The 25,136-nt window shown below is 47.7% G+C and overlaps 1 protein-coding gene across 9 annotated transcripts in view; it reads left to right on the top strand.

Moving 5' to 3' along the window:
• NAV2 (neuron navigator 2) overlaps positions 1-25,136 on the top strand; it is a 403,679-nt gene that overhangs the window by 117,889 nt on the left and 260,654 nt on the right. For all 9 annotated transcript variants that reach the window (XR_010946112.1, XM_067749641.1, XM_067749643.1 and 6 more), the window contains exons 2-3: positions 10,699-10,816; positions 19,274-19,326. Coding sequence is in view for 8 of the 9 variants with exons in the window: in XM_067749641.1 (XP_067605742.1) it covers positions 10,699-10,816; positions 19,274-19,326 (171 nt within the window). In the remaining variant the exon portion in view is untranslated. The remainder of the gene's footprint in view (positions 1-10,698; positions 10,817-19,273; positions 19,327-25,136) is intronic.

Below are 25,136 nucleotides of genomic sequence, written 5' to 3'. Positions count from 1 at the left end.
AACAGAGGGGATGCGGGAGGACATGCCAGACCAGAAAACCCACCAGCAGGGACCGAAGGTTAACGTGGCACATAGCCTGTGGTGTGAGTGGTGGACCAGAGGAATTTGTGGGTTGGGGACATGGAGACGAGGCAGGAAAGGAAACTAACATTTAAAGGTTCCTGGGACTTCCCTGGCGGTCCAGTAGTTAAGACTCTGTGCTCCCACTGCAGGGGGCACGGGTTCGATGCCTGGTTGGGGAACTAAGATCCTGCATTCTGCATGGTGTGGCCAAAAATAAAAATAAGTTTAAAAAAATTCAAAGCTTCCACCTAGGTGCCAGGCACTGTGCTAAGGACTTTACAAACATTCTCATATAGTCCTCACAGTAGATAATAAATTATTATCCCATTTTACACATGTGGAAGCTGAGGCTCAGAAAGTGGCTTGCTCAACGCCTTGGCGTACTCCGTGTCCAAATGTGTGAGGTCCCTTAGGTCTAATATTTCTCTGTATGCATTTAACAATCCTGTGAAGAGGAGACAGACTCAGAGAGGTTAAGCAACCTACCAGAGGCTACCCAGGACTCCAAGGTCTTGACTGGACCTGGTAGGGCCAAAATCCTGGGGAGCCTGTGCCTAGGAAGCTAAGCTGAGGCATTTGGGCTGGACAGGAGTGACCAAGAAGCGCAATGGCCGGCATCGCCTTCCCTGCAGTCTGCAGATGAGGGGAACTGTGGAGGCTTGGAGGATCGGAGGGAGGCTAATATTTAAAAGGTCAGTTCATGACCAGATGGGAGGGAGGTCTGTGTTGTTGCCCAGGTTGTCACCAGCCCCTCAGGTGTGGCCACCCTGCCAGGCAGCTCCCACAAGCTCTTGTTGGGTTTGGGGATGTTTGCTGTCAAAGAGTGTGTCAGCAGCTCCCCCTACCCTCCACCACATCTCGTCCTTCCCTCCCTCCCTCCAGGCCTGCCTCTGGGGTGGGGGTGGGGGGGCCTGGTTCCCATCACAGCCAGAGAGGAAGCTCTTGGGAAGAGAATATCTCTAATGACTAATGAACACAGGAAGGGACTGAAAATACTTGAGAAATTGCAAGTGGGCTCTGACATTTGGTTTTCTTGGAAATGCTGGACATTATGGTTAAAGTTATTCAGATCTTGCGTCTATGGTTGGAGTAGGTGCGAGGAAGTGCTGCAGGGGGAACCCAGTTTTATTCTGAAGGCACCAGTGATCATCTTCATCCTTACTTGGCCTTATCTGACTTTCCAGGGAGGCCCTCGGGAGACCTGGATGCACATTTTTTGTAAGAGCTGGTAGCCGCAGGACCAGGCTGCCTGGCTCAAATGGAGCACCACCATTTGTTAGGTGTGGGACCCTATGTACATTCTTAACCTTTTAGAGCCTCTGTTTTCCAGTATGTAAAATGGGGATGACTCATTTAGTCAACAGATATTTAGTGAGCACCTACTGTGTGCCAGGCACCATACTGGATGTTTGGAAGAATTCAGTGAGCAAAGCAGATGAGAATTTTTGTTCCCCGGCAGCTGTCACTCCAGCAGGGAGAGATGGTAGATGAGATCACATGCAGAAAATGCCTGGCACACAGTAGGCTCTCAACAGAAGCACAGCCTCCCCTTGTGCACAGGTGGTGGCCATAGTGAGGAAACAAATGGGAAAGGACTGTGTATCCTGTCAGGTGCAGGGCAGAGCACAGCCTATCCCAGGAGGACAGAGCAAGCAAGCAAGGGGCATCCTAGGCATCGAAGGTGGGTCAGCGCAAGGTGTGGGGTCAGCGGGCACCTCCGTGCTCGTCCTTAAGATCTCACCAGCGCCTCCCTGCACGTTCCCCGGCCTGGCGTATTTTTCTGGAGGCACAGTTTCAGAACCTCCGGAGTCGCTGTGCACGCCCACCTGCGGCTGGTTGGTGTTCCCGCAGGACAATGCCACCATTGTGTGGCTGGGGGGCCCTTCCCAGGCCGGCCTGGTCCACTTCAGGCTGGAGGAACTGGCGGGCTTTACGCCTGAGCATTTCCCCGCCGGATACAACCCTGCAGTGGTCACTCCTGTGGTACCGGCATTTTTATTTTTGCGGTAGTGACGCTGTTGTGAAACGATGTTTGGCTTGTGCTTTGGTGACATGGGAAAGTGTCAGCTCTCCTCTTGGATCTGTTAGGCGTGAGTGACAAGCAGCCAACTGTGTTCCCAGGGGCAGGCGCGAGTGACATTGAGGTGCCTGTTGTGCAACGAGCCTCACTCTCTCTGGCTGCTTTTCCCACGCGGCCGTGACGCTCACCCTTCTGTGGCTCACGGTTCCTGCATGGGCCTCTGAGGAGCAGTGTAGCATCATTAGGAACCAGAGTCTCTGCTATCAAAGGCTGCGTACTAGTGTGTGACATTGGGAAAGTCATTTCCCCTCTCAGAGCCTCCATTTCCTCATCTGTAAAATGGGGGAAATAATACCTTCCTCACAGGTGAGTTGGGAAGTGTTGCCAAGTGTTCACAGCTCATGGCATCGTCTTCATGGTAATGATAATTGGCATTAACATACTGTGTGTCCTTACTATGCACTGGGCATTGTTAGATGACCTCTTTTCTTTTTTTTTTTCCTTCTCATCATCTTTTTTTAAAATTAATTTTTATTGGAGTATAGTTGCTTTACAGTATTGTGTTTCTGCTGTACAGCAAAGTGAATCGGTTATACGTAAACATATATCCCCTCTTTTTTAGATTTCCTTCCCATTTAGATGACCTCTTTTCAATCTCACAAGAACCTGAATAGGGAGTCGACCCATTTTACAGATGAGGAAACGGAGGCTCAGACATAGTTTAAGGAACTTGCCTGGGATAACTCTGCCGGGAAGTGGCTGAGGCATGCCTGGAACCTAAGCAGTCTGACTCTAGAAGGCGCTTTCTTTATCAGCTCACCATAGAGTTTGGTGGGTGGCAGTTAGCGTCCTACACAAGGCTACAGCAAGAGTGGGACCCAGCAGAGGCGGCTGCTCAGGCAGGGTTTGCTCAAGGCACCAGGGCGTACATGCAGCTCTGAGCACCTTTTCTTGACTTGATATCATTCAAAGGTAAAGTAGGAGGAAGGGTGGTGAGGGGAGTGGATGGAAATTCGGATTAGCGATAAGCCCTGGCCCTCCTCTAGTCACCTGCTGTGTGTGTGTGTGTACACGTGTGCATATCCCTTAGGGACAGAAGCATACATATGGGCAGGTGTCAGGGTGGCTCTTCGGTGGTTGTGCATACAAGCATGTAGGTTACTGCCCGTTAAAAAGGGAGAAAACCAGCAGTGGGCTCCTCCCTCCCCCTGCTGCTATCTTCTGGGTCCAGACAGGGATGTATACTCCCTGGTGTAAACAAGATCCTGTGAACCATGTTCCAAAACGTATATTGAGCACAGGGGCTGGCAGTCCCATTCTGCATGTGCTCGCATGGGAGATACAGACCCCAGTCACATCTAGGTGCTCCTGGAGCCCAGCTTTCTAGCAGCCTCACCTGGCTAGAGACCAGCTGAGAGCCAAGAAGCCTTCCCTACCGACCCTCCGAGCAGCTCAGAGGGGTGCCGCAAAAGCCTTCCACTTAGGTGTTTTCATCAATGGAAAAGTCCTATCAAGGCTCTTGCTTGAATGGTACTTCTTTTACTTTACCCCTAATTTTAAAGGACTCTGGGGTCTTTTAAAGACAGTCCAGCAACTCTGCAGCCTTAAGGGCATCCTCGTATGCATCAAAATGCTATTCATAGTACGTCCATAGGTCATCAAGAAAACATGGAATCGAGTTAATTTAAAAAGCAGGGGTCGTGATAATCTATTTGGGAAAGAGTCCCTATGGCATAGTTAAAAACTGGCTTTCAGAAGTGGAAGCTCTCAGCAATTTAGAATGACTTATTCCCCCCAAACTTATATTAATTTGAATATGAATAACCACCATTTATTCAATACTGTGCTCCAGACACTGTGTTAACCATTGACAAACATGTTTTCATTTCGTCTGTAAAGCAAACCTACATATCACCACCTTGTAAGTGAGGGCCCCCCACGCTCAGCTGGCCCTGACTCATTGTGGGCCACCTGGCTGGTAAGAGGCAGAGCCAGATCTGAACCCCGGTGCCCGCCAGCTCCTGAGATTGCAGACACACTGCCCTTGTATAATTACCGTGGTTGATGAAAAACCACAAATGACCTGAGTAATGCATCGGGAGATGGCAAACATGGGGTTGGAAGAGAGTCATTGACCTCTAGGGTGGGCATGTAGTGAGAACCACGGACACTGGGCAAAACTGGACTCTTCCTTTGAGAAAACAGGGAGCAGTGCCAGCGTTCAGGCTCAGCCCCTGCTGGGCTGTGTGGCCTGGATTGCCTTCTCCGTGCTCCCCCTCTTTTTCCAATGTATAGGGCTGGGGACACCATTCACCCACTGAATGTTTGTTTCAAGGCAGTGGTTTTAATCAAGGCAGGGTCTGCATTAAGAAAGGACATATTAGACTCTGATGGGGAGAGAGGGGAAGAGGGAAAAAGCCACCAGCTAGCTTCAGGCCCCTTACTTCACCCCAGGCAATTAAAATGATCTGTGGACATGTGGACACACCTGTTGGGTAGGTACCGGGCTCCTTTCGAGATGCTGGGGATACAGAAGTGAATGTGTTAACCAGCTTTGCCCTTAATAACAAATGGTGCATTTTGATTGTCTTAAAACTGTGCCTACTTGAATAATCATTCTTTGTGGTATTCAGGTGCTGGGTGGACACTCTGTACTATCGTTGCAATATCATTTTTTGTGCTTCAGGACAATCAGAACTAAACCATTTAACCACACACTGCGCAGTCATGGAAATGATGGGATGTTGATGTTCCCAAAGTCTAGAGTGGGACATTGAATGGAGGCCGAACAGTTGAGTTCTCTTTACAACTGACGGACTGGAAAACACCTCAGATGCTAAATGACTAGTGTACTTGTATCTTAAATCTCCCCCCTGGCATTTCCTGCTAAGAGATACATTGTATTCTTTTCCTCCTGGAACGGCTGTGGTAAAGCTGTCTGCCGCTTCAGGATGCATCAATCTGCGTGCCGGCATGTGGGTCTGCATTTAGAGTTGTTAGGGCAATGACTTTGGGTGCAGTTATTTTATGGAATTTTGGAAGGTTTCTTCCTTAGAGCTGCCCTTCCCCCTTCATTTGAGAGCTAATTGCAGTATAAACTTGGCACCTTCCCCGTTGGTTTAACAACAGTGCAATTTTTATCAGTTTTCTTGTTACAACTAATAATCAGGTTCTTCACTTCGCTTGATCTGTCAAGATTTTCCCTCTTTGATTTCAGCCTGTTTGATGTGGAATGATGTGGCGTTATAAGCAAACAAATGACACACTCCTTGAAATTCTGTCAGGGCTAATAAAGTGAGTCAAAACGAATTCGCTCTTCAGCTGTCATTGTCTTCCTTCCCCTTTTTCCTTTTCAAGCCTCTGACAGCAGCTCCTTTCCCTCACCAGGCGCTTCTGGAGCACTGGGTCTCCCGTTAGAGGGGGTGGGAAGAGTGGTAAACTCAGCGAGACGGGTCAGAGCCAGAGCGGGAAAGACTCCTTCAGATACTGGTGTGAAACGATTCTAGAGCCTTTTCCTCTAGAATCTTTTCTCTGGAATGATGTGATGATTTGGAGTTGGGGGTGGGGATGGTTGTTTTATTCTTTCCTAGAACTGTGTGGTTCTTTGTCTTGCCCATTTCTACTGAAAGTTCACCGATCAAGGATGAGTGGGCTCCAGCGTAAAAGCAACAGAAGCCCTAAGTCTTTAGAGCTCTGCGGAGCGAGGGGCTCTGGAGAGGTTGATTCTGAATGCCTGAGGCTTACAGAGGAAGCCCTGCATGCCTTAGCCCTTGCTTAAAATCTTCCAAACACACACTGTTCCGTATTTGTTGACTTCCTGAACCCGATGACTAAGGATATTGTGAGTTTCGATGACTTCGATGACTAAGGATATTGTGAGTTTATTTTCCAAAGGTACTCCTTGGAAGAATGGCAGTCATTGCATGAGCTACTGAAACAGCGAGTGAGAGGGATGGGGCTGAAGTACGTCAGTGCGTAGCAGGGCCCAGGAAAACTGTGTTTCTTAAAATAAATCTCGGCATTTTCTTGTGACTCACTTCTTCACAAAGTCGAGAGCTGGGGAGAGGAAACTCCAGATAATCAATGATTCTTGTTTGATGGGTCCTGATTAACGGGCTTGCACTCTGGAGTGATTTATTTTCTCTATTCCTTCCTCTTTTCAGTCGATAAAGAGACTTGAGATCCTGGTTTGAGGATTCACTGAGAGCTCACATTAAGTCTCCAATGCAATCAGTTTCCCAAGGGTTTGCCCTTTTTCTCTCCATTCAGCTCAATGCTGGCAACCACTTACTGACCACCTGCTGTGCCCCTGCCTTGAGAGACGCTGTCTGGGCCCAGAGATGGACGAGACACCACCTCTGCCACGATCTGGGGGTGGAGTGAGGAGATGGTGCCAGCAAACAGGTTCTCTGCTTCGTGTGCAGCTCGGGAGGCAGTGAGGAAATCAAGGGTGACTTCCTGGAGGAACCAGCGTAGGAACGGAGTGTTTTGGGGTGGCCCCAGGTGGAGGCACTCAGGTGGGTGGGGTGGCAGGAGTTCAGAGATGGGGAAGTGTGAGGTCCAATTTTCCTGAGGGTAATTGTAATTATTACTGAGCCCTTGCTATGTGTAGGCATATTAGGTCATTCAGTCCCTATGACACAGACTGGCCACTTTCTTCTGTAAAGAGGTGGACAGTAAATATGTGAGGCTGTGCGGGCCAGAAGCCTCTATCACAACTACTCAGCTGTGCCATTGTGGTCTGGAAGCTGCTACAGATGACACATGGGTGTGACTGGGCTCCCACAGAACTTTGTTTACAGAAACAGGTGGTCCCTTGGGTTTGGCCTGGGTCACAGCTGGCCAGTCCCTCCCTGCCTTATCATATATTTGGTATAATCCCCATTTTATGGAGGATAAAACTGAGGTACAGAGAGGTGAAAAGAAATTCACATGCCAAGGGCCACCTTGACTTGGTCAGTTCCCAAGCCCAAGCTTTTCACTTACCCACGCACTGCCTCCCCTGCGAGGTCGACGCTGGCTGGGGAAGAGTGGATGGATAAGACTGCCTTGAACTGCGGTGTGAAAAGTCTGCCTTTCATTCGGTGGGGAGCCATTGATGATTCTGTGAGCAGGTGATAGGACTAGAGCTGTGCTCTTGGAAGATTAAGTTGGTTGTGGTATGTAGGTAGATTCGAGTTGGGAGAAGAAGAGCTCTGTCTTAAACAGTGTGGAGTAGAGAGGTTCACTTCTTTGGCAGTGCCATTTCTGACCACTGTAGAACTTTCCAGGTTCTCCCCGGTATGCCAGATACCTGTGTGGCCTCCCCAGGGCTCTGCACTATGTGTGCTGGTGGGTGAGTGGGAGAGGGTTACCCCTGTACTTGTTGACAGAAGCTTGCTTAACCTTGGCTTCCTGCCGGACTGTGTAGACACAGAGAGGGCTGGCTTTAGGGAGGATACGTCTATTTTAAAATACCCTTAATCACCTAGGGAGGGAATGAGCAGAGGTGCCTGTATCCCCGCCCACTCAGCGGTGTCCTTGTCCGTGGCCTGTTCTCACCTCAGCTGATGGTTGTGGGGCAGGTGGCTTGAAGCTTTGGGATGTTCTCGTGGTCCCTCAGACCCTCAGGTGGTAGGATCCCTCCAGGGCTTGAGACGTCACTGCGGTGTATCTCCTGTTGAGGGAAGATACCAGCCTGGTATCACTCTCTGTACCAACCTGGCCAGTTTCTGGCCTGCTTTTCTTTCACAGTCTGCTGTGGTTTGTGATTCCAGATGGGGGTGCTCCAGACTCTCGAAATTGTACCTTGTGAAAGAGAAGGGGAGTGAGTCTTCAAGTCATCTGTGTCCTGGAGGTTCAGGGTAGAGGCTGTGGCTGGTTTTGTTCTGGCCCATTTTATAATGCTGGTAGTCAAATTTCTAATATCCTTTTTATTCACTGAACACTTAGCATGTGTCACATTCTGTGTCCTTTATGTGTATGAGCTCGTTTCACCTTCATAATGGCGTGATGATGTTGGTATTATTATCCCCTCTTGTAAATGAGGACACCCAGGCCAAAGGACACAGACGTAATAGGCAGTGTGGCAGCTAAGGTTTAGAGCAGTCTGCTGACTCCAGTGCCCTCCTCTTGACCACCTGCTGCCTCTGCTTCCTGAGCCCCACGTGGGTCAGGTCAGGGGCTTCCAGGTGGTGCTTCACTGGGTCTTCGCAACCACCTTCTGAAGTAGACCTTACTGTGCCCGTTTTACAGCTGGATAAACTGAAGCCCGGAAAAGGCAAGTGACTTGCCAAAGGGCATTCAGACAGCAATGGATAGGTTTGGGGGTTTTATTTATTTTTAAACAATTCTTTCAGTGAGAACATAACAGAGAATGAGCCGAGTCAGTAGGACGGTGTCATGGAGGGGGTGAGTGCATTGAATAATTTATATTTGTATTCAGAGAAGCAGTGTTGGAGAGTGTCTAAGGGATTCTAGAGTTAGCCTGGGTTCACATCCTGGCACCGCCACTTCCCTGTGATCTTAGATAAGTTACTTTATCTCTGTACACTTTAGTTTTCTCCTCTGAAAAGTAGACACAGTAATAGCATCTAGCACAGAGAATAAGGGTGAAATGAGTTAATGCATGTAAAGTGTCTGGACCAGTGTCTGGCACGTATAAGGCTCTGTATGTGTTCGTTGTTGTTAAGCTCCTATCTGCGTAAGGCACTTTTTTCCGGATATGTTATATCACTCAGTCCTCATAAGAACTGACAAGTACATGGTATTTATTCCATTTTACAGATAAGAAAACCTAGGCTCAGAGAGTCAAACAGCTCACCTGAGGTCATACACCCGTTCCTCCAGAGACACATGTTGAGAAATTGAACAAAACAGACCCAAATCCCCACCCTGGGGAGCCTCCAGGGCTGGGACTTGAACCCATGTCTTTCTCTTTTCCTTTGAATGTCTTTCCCTTTCTCTCTCTCCCTCTTAACAATTTCATCGAATGATCTCTCAGATTGGCCATTGTAATGACCAAGATGGCGCTCGACTTCCTTAGCCTTCTCAGTGCTTGTGAAATTGAAAATGATCTTGCTGAACTAGAGCTTCTATCTGACAATTTGGGAGTCATGAGGAAGGAAAGTGACATGGATTTAAGGATTAGATGCCATGGTCCGAGGTGTGAAATAGAACCGTGTTGTGGTGTGGGTCTCTGCAGTGGAAGCTTCGCGTTGGGGGCTGGGGGGTGGATAGGCGTCGTCTGTTCTCAGCGCTTGATGAAGCGGAAAGTGCACGTCTGCCTTGGCCCCTCTTGGGATGAGGCCTTCACGGTCCCAGGTGGAGCAGTGAGAGGTGCCGCCTCCCTTGAAGGGCCTATTTTGCAAGTCCAGGCCCTGGCCCTCAGTCCCCATTCCGGGGGCTTTGAAGGGCAGCACCCCACTGTGTGAGATTCCTCTGAGCACAGTGTTGGGAAGAGTGAGAGCTGGGGCAAGGACAGGGCTTCCACCGCTCTGTGAGTCACGCGAGATCTCGGAGCAGGCCTGCTAGTGGAGATACAGTGATCACCTTCATCCTTTGGGTGGAGACATCACACGGATTAGTATGTGAACTGCACCTGCAAACACAGCCCAGCTGAGGTGGGATACTTCTCCTTCTGAGCAGGCGTGGGTTTGTATCCCTCCTGGGGAAAAAATAGGTGCTAATAGATAGGACCTGCATGTCCCCCGCAAACTCACAAGTCCACGCATGAAACTTAGCACTCAGAATTGACGAGGACGTTTTCAGTTTTGTTTTTGGCTTGTGTCATTTAGGGAGAAAGTTTTTAGGCGAGAGTTTTCTTGTGTTTGTTGGCTCTTTGGAAGCAAATACTCTTTGTGCCGATGATTCTGTGACTGGGAGGGGGCAGGTCTGTCCGTCCCCCAAGGGGGTCTGCTTTCCTGATCCCATGATGACCCAGCCTCTGCCTTTCAGGTGCTGTGCACACCAATGCTGTGTTTAAATATATTGGAATTTGCTGGGGGGGGGGGTTGTTCAGAGAATCCCAACTGTGAAAAGGATGCCAGGCTTTTAAGTTAAACTGATTAAATTTGAGATGATCGTGAGGCCATTCACAACCCCGCTCACACAAGAGTAATTGAAGCGCTCTGTGTTTTGGTACTTGGCTCCTTTACAAGGGACCCAGGCTCCTGAGAACTCGGCTAACTCAATAGCCCTCCTTTCCCTGAAATGGCCCGTGAAAAGATGCCTGTTGGGTGGTAACCTCCCCATACGTTTCCTCAATAAAGAGAAAAAGATGGGAAGGGGCAGGGTAGGGCGTGGGGCGGGGGAGACCTCGCCTGCATTTAGAGCCGCCGCCTCTCAAAGCCGTCTGGCGCAGACTGTTTAGTTCCGTGTCCCCTGTCCCATTCAGGCCTCTGCATGTTTTGAAGCTTTCTTTAGCTTTCTCCTGAGCCTTTATGGCAGATCTCTCAATAGGTGAAAGCCCGGCTCTGGCCAGCTGAATACCCCATGGGCACAATGCGCTGCATGTTAATGGCGCTGGCTGGCCCCAGACGGCTCGCCTGCGGGACAGTGGCTCCTATACCAGCCCAGCAGCTGCCTCAGATGGAATCTGACGGGGTTCCTAAAGTTGCCCGTTTGCTTTTTTGCAGATCTACACGGACTGGGCCAATCACTATCTAGCCAAATCAGGCCACAAACGTCTCATCAAGGATCTCCAGCAAGATGTGACGGACGGCGTCCTCCTGGCCCAGATTATCCAGGTTGTGGGTAAGAGCAGATTTTACGTCAGGGGCGGATGAGTTACCGTGGAGACCAGTCCAGACGGGGTCGAGTCTGGCACGAGGGACTTGGAACCCCGACATTTAAAAATGCAGTGTTTCTGTCATCACACGTATGACACTTTTTTTGACTCTGTCTTGTGCCGGGGGAGTGAGGGGTACCAACTTGCTTTTCCTGATAAGATCACCCACGTGGCAATCTCATCTTGATTCTCTGAGAAGAAAGACTAGCCCTGGCTGGGGGGAAATGCTGGTGGTTTGGGGAGGGGCTCTCTGTCCCCTTTCTTACCTCCTACCATCTTTCTGGCTCTCTCATTTCCCCCCTGCGATGGTGCTTTTTTGTGGATTACTCTGGCAATATTTCAAAAAAAAAAAAAAAAAACGGCAATATGGGGCTGGTTTATTCCTGTGAACTCTAATCGGGTCTGAGAAATCAAAGGATCAAACTCCGCAGAGGGCTGGTTCTATTTTTCATACTAGGGGAAGGGAAGTGGAGCGGTGGGGCTTTTAATGCCTTGGCTGTGTGCAGGAGGAGAGGAGTCACCCTGGGCAGGAACGTGGGTGGAGGCTGGGCACAGCTCTGCCTTGGGTCTTAAGGGAAGCACCCCAGTGGTCCTGCCTGAGAACGCAGAGCAGACCGTGGAGGCGGGAGGCCAATTAGATGGCATTAGACTGATGGTTGTCGCTGGCAGCTTCAGCGGCCGACTCATGCCGAAAGAGAAGGCAGAAAAAAAGGACAGAAGCCCCAGCCCCTCAGGCGTGAGTTCTTATGGAAAAGTTGCTTATCCTTCAAGTGAGAAGAAGCCTTGTATGGTTCTAGCTCTGCTCACAGCTGTGGAGACTGTACCTAAAAATATAGGTACGTTGCCCTCAGGCGAAGATCTTGGACTTTGAAAGAGAAAGATGCTTCCCTGCTGTCCCAAGATTGATTGAAGACCGGCTTCCATTGGTCCTCCTTCTCTTCTCTCCTTTGTCCTTCCTTCCCTATATTAGTTTGCTGTTGCTGTATAACAAAGTGTCACAAACTTAATGGCTTAAAACAACATCTATTAACTATCTCACAACATGCATTAACTATTTCTGTGCATCAGAAGTGCAAGCATGGCTTAGCTGGGTGCCTCTGCAAGGCTGCAGTCAAGGTGTTGGTCAGACCTGAGTCCTCATCTGGAGCTTGACTGGGGAAAGGGGTCAAGCTTACTCAGATTGTTGGCAGAATTCATTTACTTGCAGTTATAGGAGTGTGAGCCCTGATTTCTCCCTGACAGTTGGTTGGAGGCCACCCTCAGCTCCTAGCCACATGGGTCTCTGAACATGGCCTCTGCCACCTCTGTTTCCCTGTCTTTAAAATGGGCACAGCCATGCCTGCTTTGTCTGATCTTGTGGCAGTCTTGGGAAATGCACAAGGTAGGTATCAGATATGAAATATGGTTGGATACCGGAAGGCGTTTCTGGATAGGACTTGGTGGCCACTGCCTAGAAAGATATGTGTAGACAGATGCAGAGGCCTCTGAATCGATGTCAGAGTGTCACGATCGATTAGTTGTGTCTGCCAGGGCCCAGCAAAGGTGAATGGTAACATGTGTATTGCACATTCACTAAGCATAGTGCTAGGGAAACGTAAGCTAGCACAGTTTTTAATCATAGCTCCGGAGGATGCTTCCCTGAATCTATTCAGATGAGATGAACCTCCCTAGACAGTGACCTTTCTGGGCCTGAACTATTGGACTGTGATTTCAGAGGCTCAAGCTAGTACCACTGATGCAGGCTGCCACTCAGGCCACCAAGTTGCTTCCCCCCCAGCCCTCCAGGAGAGGCTCCCTCTTCCCAGGGACTCGCTACTAAGTAAGGCCAGATGTCAACACATGGAACTCTACCCCTGACGGTGCCAGGCTCACACCCTCTGCTCTGGGTGTGGAGAACAGAGGCCCAGGATACGGGGAGATGAGAAGGCAGCTAAACATAGGCATCTCCTGTGTGACTTCTTCCCTAGACTGTCCATTAGCGAGTTCAGAACATTTCATCTCAGAGTGTCGTGTGAACACAGATCTCTTGGTTGGCAGGGCGTGGCGGGAGGAGACAGCACTCTGACCAGCATGCTAAACTATTAACCGCTATACTCCATGCTTCCCCCACACATGTGCCTATAAAAGGAACATGTAAAAATATATATTTGTATGTGTACGTGTTTTTAATATATACATATATGTGTGTGTGTGTGTGTGTGTGTATACACACACACATATGTGTGTTGGGGGTGGGTGTATCTCTCTCTGTTCTCCCTAAGATTTTCCCAGAATTGGAGTCCTAGTGACTCCATCTTGTATTGGACAGAATTCTAGTGGTTACAGTTGCTCTTTGGCTGGAGAGCTCCTACTCATTCTTGAAAGGTCAGTTTCTCCCTGATACTAACTAGCTCCCCCAGGCAGAGCTGGAGGGACCCTCCTCTGTCATCCTACTGACTGCTGTATTGGGCCCGGGTCTCTCCAGGCCTGGGTGTGAGTCATCTTTCTTTCTAGATTCACAGCATTTAACATGGTACCTGGCGTGCAGTGATGTTCAAGAAGAGTTGAGGAGATTAGGGATGAGAATTTTATTCACTGCAACCCTTGCTTCCCTAAGCCTGGCTCGGATTGTTTCCAAAAGGTGGCCCAGATGTTTTCCCTTACCAGTGTTTAGTATTCTTCTGAGCACTCCTGTAAACTGTATGTCACACCCTCCTCCCTTCCAGGATTCTGGTGCAACTCTAAGGTTTGGAAGGGACCTTTTAAAAGCCTCAACCTGATGTGTGAATTGCTTCCATGAAAAGTAGTCAGCAGAGTCTATTAAAGTAGTCGGCAGATGGGCAACTTACTACCTCCTCTAACAGTTCTAACGACAGAGAGTTAGAATTTTTTAAAAGCTCTTGTTTCATTAAGTCAAAATCTGCCCCTCCTTGGTAGTGTCTCCCTGCAAGTACTAGTTCTGCCCTCCAGCGCTACAAAGAGCAAGCTAATCTGGGATAACTAGAGCATCAAAATAATTGAGGACCATTGTGGATTTTAACTGTGGAATAAAATAGGAATCTACAAATCTGTATTGATAGATACATACATAGATGATCTGTCAATGGAGAAGAGAGAACTCAACTGTTCGGGTGAATGCTGACTGATAAATGTAGAAGAGTTGCATGGTAAAGGTTAGTGAAGGCAAGAATCATCAATGGATGCTGAAATCTAGAGGAGAAAGTTTGATGGAGAGCAGCTATTTACATGGTCTCACAGTGGCTCTCCACTGATGGCTTATTAGCTGCAAAGGGAGCTATAGTAACCACATGGGAGAATGAGGCATCATGACCGGGTGATCAAAAGTACATCACTGGTGAGCAGCAGCTGGGTGTCACGTGCTTCCTGATGTGGTACCTCGAAAAGAGTGCAACATCACTTAGTGTTGTATTGCAGTCAGGGGTGGAAAACCTGAAACCCATCCTGAGGAATCTCAGACAAACTCAAATTGTGGAACATTCTGTTAAAAAAAACTGGCCTGAATTGTTCCAAAATGTCAGTGCTGTGAAAGATAAAAGGCTTAGAAATTGTTCCAGAGGAAAAGAGATTAAAGAGACCTGACAACTAAATGTACCGCATGATCCTGGACTGGATCCCACACAGGGGCATAAAATGCTACAAAGGACAATTTTGAGTCAGTTGACAAAATTGGAATATTGGAATTACAGTAATGTTAAATTTTCAGAATTTTAAAATTGTACCATGAAATAATATCCTTGTCCTTTGGAAATACACACTAAGAGTGAGGGACACGATCTATGTAGCCTACACTAAATTGATTCAGAATTTTTTAACAAGTGTACCTATAGAGAGAAAGAGGGAGGGAGCGAGAGAGGGAGAAAATGAGAACGGATGATGCTATACGGGAATTCTCTGTACTGTTCCTGTAACTTTTCTGTAGGTTTGAAGTTACTTCAAAATAGTTCAAAAGAACACATCTAAATGAAGGTCCATGAAAACCTGCAGTCAGGGAGATTGTCCTTTGAAGGGACAACCTGTTCCTAGGCCTGGGAGGGAGGAATGTTGTGCATAATGATTAAGGATCCGTGTGCGATGAGGCCTGACCCATGACTGGGGAGCTGGGGGGCTGGGTTGGGAGGGTAGGAATCAGGGAACGTTTCCTCAAGGAATTTATCTATAAGCCAAGACCTCAAATTTGGAGTTAGCTGGGTAAAGTGGTCAGGGAGGGCTTTCCTGGTGGAGGAAATAATGCATAGAAAGGCTGGAAGGTAGAGAGTCAGAGGCTCAACAAGGCAAAATAAGGCCGGGCTACCAGGTACAGGGCAGTGAATTCTGGGCTTTAACCTAAAGAACAAAGGCCAGTGATCGAAGAGTCGGTTTTCAGCTTGGGAATCTTACTCCCTCCTCTACTATTTCTAATGATGGAGAGTTGGAATCCTTTAAAAGCTAAGATGTGTAACATGAAGGAAAACCTTAGATGCTTTTCACAGACATTGCTCCTACCTAAGTCTCCACCTAGCCCAGATGGGCCCTAGAGTCTAGCCATCTATTCATCCATCCATCCTAGGGCTGGTCTTACCAGATAGTGGCATATCTTGGGGCCCACACTTTTCCGTCATTGCCTTCTGCCCATTAGGCAGAAAGTAGACCTTTTGCTGCTGCCTCTTAGTGCCCTTGCTTAGTGACTGAGGGTTGGGTGTCTGTGTTCAGCCTCCTATTAGTATGATTATCTTCCTGAGTCATGAGCTGCCCGAAGCCGGCAGTTGCCTGCCAGCCCATCACGGTGCCATGTCCGTGAGTTATTAGAAAGGTTTGTGAGGCCAGGATAAACAGCATGAATCAAGAGGGAGAGACAGGCCTCCCCGCTCCTGCCTACGTTGCTGTCACGCAGGAGGATGCCAGAAGGGGTTGGAGCGAGCGAAGGAGAGAAGGGGCGGGAGACAGGGAGGAAAGAGGAGAGAGAGAGGGAGGGAAACAGGATAAACAAAGGAGGCTTGGAGAGAAGGAGGAAGCCAAGACAGAGAGGGGATGAGAGCAGCTCACTTTCCACCACCATTTGGTCTGCCCCTGAGCACAACCAGGAAATTCAGGCAACACGCAGGACTCTACGTTCTTTCTGTTGATGACCTGCTACCATGGCGTGGCCTTGGGTAAGTCATCTGCCTTTCAGTGAGGGCAGCCAATTTTGCTAGACGTTGGCAGGGCTGCCAGCTGCCCTGCACATGCATAGATGCCATGCATAGATGCTTGGGCTGTTGAAATGCTTGGAACCCTTCCGAGGAGGTCTTTTGAGAAGTGATGAGCTTGATCCCATTCTTCTCAAAGTGCACTGATGCTTTCCAGTTACTAACTTGTCACCTTGTGTGCAGACAGGTCGCCACATTAGAGATTTGCTGGAATGAATAAATTACCATTGGCACTTGAGGATGCCGGTTTTAATCACAGTTGAAGACTTCGGGGGACAAATGCCTTTGCTTCTCTGGTTATCTTCTCTGGGGCTGTAGCCAAAGACCCCCTACCCCGAGTTAATAAATTCAGCTCTGAGGACCAAGCTCTTCTTCCTTCTAACCGGCAGAATCGGAGCTGCTATTATTGCTCTAAGTATTTATGACAACCACAGAAATTCTTGAGAATTTAAGTTGAAGGAGAAGTATTTAAATTACATGAAATTGGAAACTAGGAGGTCCAGACTTTTTTGCATTTTTATTCAACATTTATTTTGAGTTGGGGCTGAGTCATTTGATCTCTTCCCATGTTTTCTTTAGAGGGTCATGAATAGGCTTCACCCCATTGGTTTATTTTGAATGTTGTAAGATGGCAGCGTTAGGCTTATAGGAGCCTAATGAATTCAAGGAGCACCTGACTGTGGTTTAGGTGACAGACCATGAAAAGGAATTAGAGGGATAATTAGACCAAATCCCTTGGTTTTGTTTATCCAGAAGGTATATAAATAATCTTTAAAATGACTTCTCAGGATCATAGTTATCCATCCTTCACTTTAACGAGCACTAATGAACTGGGTGTTGATCAGATTCCAGTGCCGTATGACCTTGGCCGTCGTGAGTATCCAACTGGAAGATACCTTGAGTGGCCTTGATTCTCAAAAGCCATATCGGTGTTGTGTATCAAAATCCAAAAGGTCAGAGTGCAAGCCTGCCATCATTTCCCACGTATGAAGGAGTGCCATTCGTCAAGGATCTTCCTTTCTTGCCACCTTCAGTACATACCTGGATATATACAAGTGAAAGAGCAGCTGCCTCAAAATAGACAGTAAAACTTTGATTCATTGGAATGTTCAGAATACTCCTTAGTTCCCCTCAACAAATACATATTGAGTGGCTACTGTGTGTCAGGCACTGTGCTAAGCTCTAGGGTTATAGTAGAAAACGAAGCAGATGAAAATCCTTGTTTTTGTGGAGTTGACATGCTAGTGACACATTCTGGCTAATTGTATTTTCTGGTGAACTGAAGAACAAACATGCATGAGTTATCCCGTTCACTGGGCATCCTTCACGTGCTTTCTAAAGGCTTTATGGCTCCTCTATTGGGAGTAGGGAAAAGCAGGTGGAGGAAGCTTCCTAAAATGCCTATCCCAGTGTTCTTAAGAGCTGAGAAAACTCAGTTGGCTCTCTGAAGACCGAGGTCTTCCCAGGTGGGTCATAAGCCTGAATATCTATTACTTTGGGCCAGTTCTAAAGACGGTGCAGATCAGGCTGAATGTATACTAACCAGGCTGCCTCTAGTAATTAGATTTTTAAATAATTTCCTGCCACTAGCTTGCTTTCTTATTTTTTACTTCTTAAGATAGAAACACTAGAGGAAAAAAACCCAGTTGAGGTAATGGTGAGCTATATTTACTTTCAGGTGTTCTAAAACCTTAGTGTCCTGGGACACTTTGAGTCTGTTATCCTCTTCAGACACTTTTCAGTGTCTTTTCTCTTCATGGAAGTTTTACGTGTCATAGTCATTAAAATCTGATGTGATATATATATATATATATATATATATATATATATATGTATTTTTTTAAATGCAATTTTGCAAACATTTGTCGAGCCCTAAGGATACAAGTGTGAAAAACAAAATCTACATGTCTGCATAGCTGGGGGAGACAAGAAAAGGAGTTACGCATTAGGTGTTACTTAAAAGCAAAGTAGAGGCAAGTCCAGGGTGCTGGGAGAGCAAAGAGACCTAGTGGGACTTACCCTTCTAGGGGAGGGGGCATGCAGTAGAGGGCCATGGGATTGGGGAGGAACCTCATAAAGGCTTCACAGAGGAGGCAAGTCCGTAATTCTTTACTGTGAACTCCTAGCCGAGTTTCTGGGCTTAAGTCAGATGGAGACATCAAAAAAAGGGAAATTTTATTTTATATATTTTTGCATAGATGATAAGAATATATATTATTGGATTAATGACCTCTGCCATACATAGAACACTCACTGTGTGCTAGGCACTGCACTAAGCAGTTTACTGGCATCATATAATCTTCTTCTCACAGCTCCTCCTGTGAAGTAGGTAGTATTAGCTCCATTTTATAGATGAGGAAACTGTGGCCCAGAGAGGTTGTGTTACATGGCTAAGATCACACAGCTGAGAAGCTATAAAGCTGAGCTTCAAACTGGGGTATCTTCGCCTCCAAGCCACTACATGTACTGCCTTTCTTGTAGCACTGTAGTTGCAAACTCAGATGTCTTGGGCTGTGTCTTGCAAGGATTCCTCCATACTTAGGATGAAATACATTCACCATGGGAAGCTGGGCCTTTCTTCCCTGTTATTTATTTGATTTCCAGCTTATTCAGTACAGCCTCTTTCTATCACTTCCCTAAGTAGGTAGGTATGTACTCTTTTGACTTCATTCAATAGTGTGTGTTCTAGATCTAATCTGGACTTACTGTTTGAGCATGGATGTGACATTTTTAAAGTCTCACTCTCTTGTTCTTCCATTGGACACCGCTTCGGGAATAGAATCAGGACAAACAAAAGCAATCTTAGCGCTTCTGGCTAAAGATGGGGTGAGATGCTGTCATCTATGGCTTTTGTCCCCAGGAGCTGTGTTGTGGCTGGATGGATCCACTCTGAAGCACCCTGTCTTTTGTGGGCAAGTTGCAGTTGCCTTTTTCAGAGCCTAAAGCACAGTCACAGCTCAGGCCGTTTCCCAGTCTCCAGACATTTCCACCATGCCCCATCACTCCAAGACTGTCATCAATGCAGTTGTCTCTGCCTTAGATGACAGCGACCTTGCCCCAGCTGTCCCTGGAGGGCGGCAGCTCGATGAGTAAGTCCTGAAGCTTGCTAGATGCGTCTCAGTATTTCACATGCCTGTGTTGGTTGGACAAACCCCAGTATGGGCCTTAGGATTTTCTTGGCCTCAGGGGTCCTGAACATCACTGCTCAAAGTGTCTGTGATGATTATTTATTTTTCTGACTTGTGTTTCTTTTTTCAGCAAATGAGAAGATTGAAGACATCAATGGCTGTCCAAAGAACAGATCGCAAATGGTAAGTGGTACACGGGCAGTGAGTGTTTGTGTTATGTTAGTAAGCCCTGCCTCTAAATGATATTGACCATCTTGAAAACATTCACACCACAAGCTTTACTCTGGGGGATTATATTAATGAACTAACAGCCATTTCCAAGTAGCCGTGGTTTGCTTCTCTGACATTTGTTGGCTTTTATTCGAAGATGGCTGTGATTTTTACGTAGGTCGTGAGACAGCGAAAATGGTCCTTGCTCTTAGAAACAAGTTATGCAGAACTGCTGCAAACATACCCTTGTTTAGAACTTGGGCTGATACGACTCTTGCTTTTTCCTCAAAGACCCACAACAATTTCTGTTTGTGTGTGGTGCTGGGGCACAAATGGAGTGATGGTATCATAACAACCATCAGAGATTGGGACGTGTGGTCTGATTGCCTTTAAAGGTTAGAATGATGTGAAATCACAACTGTGACAGGAAATGTGAAATGTCCAATCACATCCAGACCATTCACGACGTAACCTTGACAAGTGACATTCTCTCTGGCGTGATGTGCTTAAGCTCTGATATTATAACTTGAAAAAAATCTTTAAAAATCTATTCTGTTCTTGTTGCATGTCCTGCACATAATCTTTGAATGAAAATTCATGATCACTGTTGAGTTCAGGGAGCATTGAATTGTGACACAATCTGAGTGCTTAGTTTTTCCCTTAGAAATGCTTTTCAAATATGAATATTTCCACAAAGATTGTATATTATCAGACTGTTAAGATGACGCTAATACCTGTTTAAAATATGAAGGTGGCAACTGAAGGACAACCTTTTCTCCTGGACGTTAATTTGCTTCCAGAAATCTAAAAAAGAGGCATAATTTGTTTTCTAACCTCACCCTCCTCCCTTTGAGTAGACACAATTGGATAGTGTCATTCCAGAACACACTGAAGTGATTGGCCTTCCTTGGGTTTACTGTTTAATTTTCTGAATTGTTTGTTATCCCAGTGAGTGGACAAGATAGCCTTTTCATCAACTTTTTATCTAGACACGCAAAGTTTCTTACTATAAAGAGGAGTGAGTGTGCCTGGTGGGGGCAGGGGATGTCATTTTTCACGTTAGATTCTGAAACGAGTTTCTCTTTTGTTGTTGTTCCCCTGGAGATTTTGTTTCTTTCTGTGTGATCCAGAGAGCAGCCCGTCGTCCCCACGCAGCCATCTCATGGCTGCTTTGACTTTTGGAAAAGCTTAGCTGCTATTTCTGCCAGAGCTGCCACAGCTGTCTGGTGTATTAATAATTGAGAAAATTTGGAAGATAGAAGACTTAATTTTAGTGCAAGCATTTTACACATGCAGTCCTAGCTTCTCATGAAAGAGATGTAGTGTTTCCGCCTGGGATAGAGATGGATGTGTTTGTCCCAGCCCATTATAATGCATATGTACAACTGACAGCTTAAGGTAGTGAACCTTTTATTCTGTTTGGTGCCTTTGCATTTTCTGTACCTTCTGTTGGAGACGTTTGCTGTTAAAGTCCACTTTCAAGCTTACAAAATAATACCGTCACCTCAGATTCTTCTGTGCCAATTTAGTTTATGTAAATATGTTATGTATAACGCTACACAGCACCAACGCAATTTTGTGGTTTCTCTATAACTCTTTCAGCTATGGAAGTATTGGGTTTTTCTTCATGCACTGTGTTTTCTTTTCTTTTTTTTTTTTAAGAACACAGGAATATAAAATCCTAAAATCGTCTGTGGTAATTAGTTCCAGCTCAGGGGCGGGGGGATGGGGTGGGCAGACAAGGTCTGGTGGTAAAAGTGGCAGAGAATAATTCAGCAGACAGGATGTGAGTCCAGGAGAATGACAAAACCTCCACCACAGTCATTCCATTCTGTAGGAGATGAGAAAGGCGATGATAAGGAACTCGGGGCCATCGTCCTTTCACCTACATCACAAAGCAATGACAAATCCATAACGCAGAGCTCACCTAGGGCACACAGGAAGTGCTGCTTACACGCAAGCGCAGGTGGTGTTCTGGCTAATAGGACACCTGTGTGTATGTGTGTGTGAGCACGTACAGAGTTAAAGCATCCCTACTCATGGGAAGTATCATTTGGGAAGATGGCATAGCAGATGAGCTACCATTTCTAGATTCCTAGAAGGTTAGACTCCCAATTAGGCTTTATTTAGGGCAGCCAATGATAAAGATTTGTTGTTGTTTGCTAAATGTTGCCTGTTTGGAGGAGACCAGAAGGGAACATGCACGGAGAGCATCATGTTGGCAAAAGGAAGATGACACACAACGAGAGAATTGGAGAGTGTACCTGCTGGGAGGGTAGCTATGACTCCACTGAAAATCATCAGCATAGAGTTACTGTGCTCACAGAAACAGCATCTTCAGAGGCCTTAAATAACGGAGACAAAGAAAAACAATTTTTGCTTCAGAGCAGGGGAATGGGTGCTATTTCAGTTTTCAAGGGGCAAATTATTTCATTAGCTAATCGGTGGGTAGGCACGAGAGCTTTAGTTTTACAGGTGGGATGCCTCTTCCTCCTCTCGTGTCTCCCTCCTCCTGACCTACCAGGCTGCCCGGAGCTCTGCTCTCCAACTCCTGAGCTCCAGGCTCTGCTTCAAGTTCTTTGCTCTTCCCAGAGGCTGTGGAAGTGAAAGCAGACACTTGTGGCATATGGACTAGAGAATTCCAGAGGCCTTGATGCACAAACATTATGGGCATGGCACTGTATACTTATAGCTTGTCGGTCAGCACACGGTCACAGAGTGCCGACTAATGCCAGGCACTGGACTAGACCAGGTTAGTACCCCAGTGAACAAGATGGGGTCCCTGCCCTCAGGGAGCTCAGTGATGAGTGGGCAGGAGACCAGAGAACAATTAGAACACTGGAATAGTGCCACTGCTCCCATAGACATCTGTGCCTGGTACAGTGGGGGCCATTCCACTCCAGGACAAGGGGAGGCTTAGGAATAACGTTTAGGGGTTGAGTCTTGAAAGGCAAGAGGGTTCACCACAGGGAATGATGAGTGGAAGACGATTCCCATTGCTGGAGATTCTGTTTACCTGAGGCTATCCTGGACCCTGCAGAGGAAGGTTTTGCAGCCTTTGTTCGTGGATCCTACCATGTGCCATCAGCTGTGTCTGGTGAGACTCTTCTGGCCTCTCCTCAGTGTCAACCCTTTGTCCTGTTGTATCCGAGGTGAGGAATAGGGCGTGGAAGAGACCAGAGTGCGACAGACCCCAGAAGCATGGTGGTCTTTTCAGACCTGGGCCAAGTCTTCTGTGTTCATCGTCACCCCCCAGGTGGCAGCGCCTCAGGGAACAGCCCCATTGGACCCTGGAGTGAAGTTTTCTAAAGGAAAATACCCGTGCGATCAACTCCTGTGGATGAAAGTTGAACCGTGGGATGTGAGAAATGGTGGTTAATATTGTTAATATCAGCACTCACAGGCCGTTCACTCTCATGGGCACACTCGACCCTCCCGACGCTGCTGTAGGCCAGCGTATCAAGAGACACTGGTGCCGGCAGCTGGAGGGCTGTCCCCAGGGAGAGGCAGAGCCAGGACCTCGGCATCTCCTGTGATCCTCTAGTGGCCCTCGTAAAACAGGACTGTGCCTGCAGCCGAAATGCAGAAGCATGGCAGTGGCTTCCCTTTCCCGAGCAAGCCTGGCCTCAGCTTGTGTTGAAGGAGTGCTTTGCTCTGTTTCAGTCTGACATAGATGCTTTGGGGGCCAAATCATCGGAGATGGAGCTGTAGAAACAACATTCCCCCCACCTCCTCACCCCCCATCCATTTGGCCCTTAAATAGGTTTGTGTATGTGCGTCAGAGCTGGTTAAAATGTTTCGTCTGTTTAGCATTGCCAGGGCAACCCGTGGGGCATCTTTTTGGCTTTCAAGTGGTGTGTTCAGCAGGGTTACGTGTGTGTTTGGAAGGAGAAACATTGCTTGGAGCACAGCCAGCGGACGCTGGGGCTGCCACTGCCTTGCGCCTTGAACCCACTGTACTCCAAGACGCTGGCTCACTTTGGAGCCTAGGAAAGGAGCAGCAGGGGGTGGTTTTCTTTTTTCATCCTTACTATTTTAAGTGGTTTGGCTTTGCGTTGTCGATTAGAAGAGGTGCAACGTTAGGAAGGCTGCCTGTCCTTTCAGGCGCTTTCAGTGGAAAGCCCTGGCCTGTTTTCTGCTCTGGCCTGGGGTCATCTGGGACCTCTCAGTGCTTCCCACCTGCCTGCCCACCTCCTCCTGGGCCCTCAGGGAGTCCTGCCTACTTCCCTCAGCCCTTCTAGACCGAGGGCCTGCCTGGGCTTGGGAACCAGACGGGCCAACTTCGAGTTCCTTCTCTGCTCTTCTGTGGCTTGAGCTAATTATTTAACCTCTTGAAGCCTCTGTTTCCTGTTCTATAAAGTGGGGTTGATAATAATACGAACCTAATCAAGTTTTTGTGAGGACTAATGAGGCAGTCAAAGTGATAACGACGGATGACAGTAATGATGATGAAAATAAGCCATAAAGCCAAACAGTGTTTGCTGTGTGCCAGGTGCCGTCCTAAGTGCTTCACAAATAACCTCTTAGTTCATCCTCCCAACAGCCCTTTGCGGTAGGTGACCTCATCACCCCCCTTCTCCATAGCACATGGTCAGCACTCAGTCAGCGGTGGTTTCTCCAATGATGATAATTTGTTTTAGTAGCCATTCAGGTACTGGGGGACATGGAACCCTTGGGAGATCTGAGAAGAGCTCCTGGCCCTCTCCTCCCCGGATCACACATCCCCCGGAATTTTGCATACGGCCTGAGCAGCTCACGGCTCCCAAAGTCCTCTGGGGCTCCACAGACCCGCACATTCGAAGTGCCTGCTGCTTAGGGCACTGGTCTGCTCGTCACCCTGTCCTTTCAGAGGCCCCTGTGGAAAAAGCCAGCAGCTAGGTTCCCAAAACAAGAGGAATTGGCTCTTAAACACAGAAGGACAGGACACTGGCTTTCAAACTTCTGTTCCATGAGCAGAACCCCCACGCTTTTTTCCGAAATAAAATTGTATGTGGCACCCCACATGTGAAAGTGACAAAAACTGCATTAGTGCTTTACATAGGATTAGGCAGCCCAGGGAGGGCCATCGTAGCATCTCCCTTTCACCTGCCTCTTCCCTCCCCCTCCCCACTGTCACATTTGCCCCTGAAGCCCCCTTTCAGAAGGCCAGCCCCTGAAAATACACAGCGCGATGAAGCCTAGGGACCCCCTACCCGGGCGTCAACTTCCAGCTCTGGATAGATCCAGCCCATTCTCTGGTCCTCCTAAGTCTCCTGTAGGAAGAGAGACCATCAACTAGGTCGTCTTCACCTCCAACCTCTGGAGGTTACAAGGCCTCAGGGCTAAGAGCACGGACCCTGAAGGTCGGCTGCTTGTGACCCAGGGCATGTTCCTTAGGATCTCAGGGGACCAGTCTCTGTAACGGGGTCAGTAACAACACCTGCCTCCCAGGGTGCTTTTCAGGTGTGCATGAGACCATCTGTATGACATGCCCGCGTGCTGCAGTGCACAGAGGAAGCACACAGTTGATGTTAGCTCTTAATAGGATGAGGTTTTTCAAGATACCCCAGTATTTTTAAAGAAATAGATGTTTCAAGACCGGCCAGCCTCCCTTTGGGTGAGGGGATTACCGCCATGGCCCTGGCTAATCCACGTGGCCTCCCGGCACTGTACTTCCTCCCCCGGGAGATGTGGGAAGTGACAGCCCTATGAATAGGTGCGATTATTGTTTGTATTTTGCACGTGGAGACTGAGCTTTAAAAGGTTTTTTGGCCTCAGACTACTTGCCTAGGAGGCAGAGCTGG

Source organism: Pseudorca crassidens, chromosome 9 (genome assembly GCF_039906515.1).
Source record: "Pseudorca crassidens isolate mPseCra1 chromosome 9, mPseCra1.hap1, whole genome shotgun sequence".
NCBI lineage: Eukaryota > Metazoa > Chordata > Mammalia > Artiodactyla > Delphinidae > Pseudorca > Pseudorca crassidens.
Note: the sequence above shows the minus strand (reverse complement) of the source record. Positions and strands in the feature narration are given on the sequence as shown.